Source organism: Rhinopithecus bieti, unplaced genomic scaffold (genome assembly GCF_001698545.2).
Source record: "Rhinopithecus bieti isolate Rb0 unplaced genomic scaffold, ASM169854v2 scaffold_48474, whole genome shotgun sequence".
NCBI classification, from domain to species: domain Eukaryota; kingdom Metazoa; phylum Chordata; class Mammalia; order Primates; family Cercopithecidae; genus Rhinopithecus; species Rhinopithecus bieti.
The window spans coordinates 162,570-166,591 of NW_016819100.1; the positions used below are offsets into that span (position 1 = coordinate 162,570).

Here is a 4,022-nt window from a genome sequence, read left to right on the forward strand (position 1 = left end):
AGATCACGCCACTGCACTCCAATCTGGGTGACAAAGTGAGATTCTGTCTTAAAAAAAAAAAAAAAAAAGAGAGAGAGAGAGAGATTTGTCTTCTGATTGAGGCATAATTAGCCTCTAGTATTAGACCTAAAAAAAAAAAACCTGATAGTATTCACGGTGGTCACACCTTAGGCTGATGTCTTATTTTAAAAGACAGAACAGAAATGCTGTATGCTTTCATTGTACTTGGTATATTCCAACTCCATTTCATTGGAGGTTCCATAATTTTACCTGTAATTTGTTCTGGAATCCTTTTTAAAGTTTTGATCCAAAGGCAGTAAAGCTCTAACATGGCCTCTGTGTCTCTTTTCAGATATTCACTCTTGAAATATTCTCAGAAACAAAATGTAAAAGCCCTGGATACCTGAAGCCTACCTTTTCAAAGGCAGGCAAGTACCGGGTTTTAGCTTTCTGCATGATAGAAGCAAGGGTCTCCTTCTTTTCCTCAGCGGATTTGAAGGGGGCCATAATTATCATCATCATCAGGTCCTGGGTGCCATCAATGTACATGTCGATCCTGACAAAACAACCATTTGACCGTCAGGCAGAGAGGAGGTTTTGAGTGCAGGGTTCTTACTCCAACACTTCTCTGGTGTAAATAGATGCAGGAGCAAATAATGTTTATTTTTCCTCTTAAGCTTCCACTCCCATGAATGATTTCTAGCACCAGAACCAGCCAAGTGCCCAGGATATAGTAGAGTCTCTGGAAATGTTTATTGAATAAAAGGATGTATGAAAGAATTCATGAATGCTCTTAAGTTGAAATCTGCCATAAACAAATAATTAATTATTATGGCTTTAAAAACTAAACTCAATGAAGTTTATTAAAACTACAAAACAATTAGTACCAGAACATTTTCACTTATTTAGAGAAGACAGATAATTTAACAGGTCTTCTGTTGACCTGGCAACTGAGAAGGAAAAGTTTAATTTCCTTTAAAGTTTTCCTTTCATTGCCAAGCACTAAATAAATAAACAAGCCATAGTATCTCTATTGCTGTTATTTACTGGCCTATTACACGTTCATGCTGTGCTAGTTATCTCTTGAAGAGTGTCTTTGTATTCCCCATTATATGCTAATTGCTTAATGAATTTGTTTTAATGGTCTTCTGTAGTCTTTTTCTTTTTAACAGCATATAAAGAATAATGGAGTCAGGCTTAGTGGCACATCTATGGCCCAACTATGCCGGAGGATGAGACGGGAAGATTGCTTGAGCCCAGCAGTTTGGGTCTGGCCTGGGCAACATAGTGAGATGCCATCTCTTAAAAATTAAAAAGAAAAAAAAAGAAGGCCTGGCATGGTGGCTCACACCTATAATCCCAGCACTTTGGGAGGCCAAGGTGGGCAGATCACTTGAGGCCAGGAGTTTGAGACCAGCCTGGCCAACATGGTGAAATCTGTCTCTACTAAAAATACAAAAATCAGCAGGGTGTGGTGGCACGTGGATGTAGTCTCAGCTGTTTGGGAGGCTGAGGCAGGAGAATCACTTGAACTCAGGAGGCAGAGGTTGCAGTGAGCCGAGATCACGCTAGTACACTGCAGCCTGGGCAAGAGAGCGTGATTCCATCTCAAAAAAAAAAATAAAGAAAAGAAAAGAAAAAAATTGAATAATACACTTTAATTGTCCTATTTGAATTACAAATAATGTTTCTTTTATGTTAGTGTCACCTAGTCCACTTGCTTTAGTTTACTATAGTTTATGGCTAACCCAAAGAAAAAGAATATTAACAACACCATCTATAGCTCAAGGCATGTCTTAGAAAAAAACAAGGAGATTTTAAAGACCAAAACTTTGCATCAAAACAATAACAGAGTGCGTTTGCATATTTGTACTTATTTACAAAAGTATCATGTTCACATACTGTTTGACATTGCTTCTCTTGCCATATACCTTCGGAATTCCAGGTTGCAATGACTAAGCCTGTTTTAAAGATGAAGATATGGGAAAGTTGGCATGGACTGCTACTTTTTGTGGGCCTTGCTCATTCCTATGTTATGTTCTTTCTCCTTTTTCTGAACAATTGAGCCCTGGGCTTTCTCCCACTGCGTCTTCTGTGTATACTGACCACGCGCACTGTATCCATGCTTATATAGTGATGACCGTTTAGGGACCTCTGAAAAGGCTCCATGACCCCAAATCCAGGTAAGATTTTATAGTTGCAAGTACTTGTTTTGTCTTAAGTCTAGTTATTTCTTATGAAACTAAACTATCCCCGTGAATAATTACCCAATCATTTTCTGCCAGGCCTAGCACAATGCCCAGCATAGCATAGACATCTGTGGTATACAGAGGCCAAAAAATGGCCCAAAAACTTCACCCTCCTGTATTTGTGATGAAACTTGGCAGCTCCTCCCATCAATAGATGGGGTCTATTTCCCAGTCTATTTGTGGCTTCCTTTAATGAGTGGAATGAGGTAGAAATGATGAGGTGTCAATTCTGAACCCAGAACTTAGGAGGCCAGTATGCTTTCACTCTCACTCTCACTCTCAGAACTCTGCCTCGCTGCCATGAGAACTAGCTCAGGATGAGAGGATGAGAGACACATGGTCCATTCATATCCCAATTGATAGTCAGCCAACACCCACGACCAGAGCCTGGCTAACTACAGACATCAGTGAGTGCAGCCTAGCTAAGTCAAGCTTGACTCACATAGGCCACCCAGATACTTGCTCACCCATAGACAGGTAAGAAATAACAAATGCTTGCTGATTTAAGTCACTGTGTTTCAAGTTTGTTTTAGAGTTTTCAAGATATGTTTTAGAGCATTATTTATAGTCAATAGATCATTGATACAATGCTTAGTATGTGTGATGAATCAGTCATTTCTACCTTCATGTAGAATAACTTACCAGTTTATTTTCTAAGAACATATTTTGTTAGGAGTGGAGAGAGAATATGAGAATGTTGAATGCAACATTCAGTGCACTATGAGTAGTACACAGAAAAGGGGGATGTGGAGTGCTTGTGAAGAATAAATACAAGGTGGCCGGGCGCGGTAGCTCACGCCTATAATCCCAGCAATTTGGGAGACCAAAGCAAGTGGATCGCTTGAGGCCAGGAGTTCGAAACCAGCCTGGCCAACATGGCATAACCCTGTCTCTACTAAAAATACAAAAATTAGCTGGGTAGGGTGGTGCATGGCTATGGTCCCAGCTACTCAGGAGGCTGTGGCATGAGAATTGCTTGAACCCAGGAGGCGGTAGTTGCAGTGAGCTGCGATCATGCCACTGCACTCCAGCCTGGCAACAGAGTGGGACCTGTCTCAAAAGAAAAAAAAAAGAATAAGTACAAGGCATGCCAGGTCTAGCAAGTCATTTCCCCTTTGTCCCATTTGTCTTTTTTTGTCTCAATCCAGGCTGAAAGGTACACCTGAACCAAGTCTCAGTTGGTGGAGAACTGAAGAAGTTTGGCTAAGAATCAAGTAGAGTAATGAACACTATGGTACCTGACTCTTTCCTTCAGGTCCTTCCCATAGAAGTTGTACTTCACAGCAAGATAGCCGAGGATGGCTCTAGTCTGTGTCAGCACCGTTCCATCCATTTCAACCAAAGGCACTTGGCTGAAAAGCAAGCGTCCATCTGTGGTTTGAGCGAAGAGAGGTTAAGATACCCTTGTTCAGTGGTTGCAGTAAATCTAAGGATTGTTCACTTCTAATTTCTGTCTGTGATTTTTAGGTTCTATCCAAAGTGATGAATTAAAGACCCCAGTTGTTGAGGAAATGGCTACCATTTGCTTCACGTAAAATCTGAGATTCATTTGGCAGTCTCATGCACTTTTGTGTATTGGTTAATGTGATTATTTACGATTTTCTGCATTTACTGTAAATATGTCATAGTATAACTGCTTCTGATTCTCAAAGTTTAGGGTGTTGGCTGGGTGCAGTGGCTCATGCCTGTAATTGCAGCACGTTGGGAGGCTGAGGTGGGCGGATCACTTGAGGTCAAGAGTTTGAGACGAGCCTGGCCAACATGGCGGGGGGG

General features: G+C 41.0%; 1 protein-coding gene across 1 annotated transcript in view; it reads right to left on the minus strand.

Annotated features, from left to right (window-relative positions):
* Nucleotides 1-348: 348 nt before the first annotated feature.
* Nucleotides 349-4,022, minus strand: part of LOC108519303 (glutathione S-transferase A4-like) — a 5,480-nt gene continuing 1,806 nt past the window's right edge. Inside the window, 2 exon segments of the mRNA XM_017858216.1 lie at nucleotides 349-556; nucleotides 3,488-3,620. Coding sequence (XP_017713705.1) covers nucleotides 349-556; nucleotides 3,488-3,620 — 341 coding nt within the window.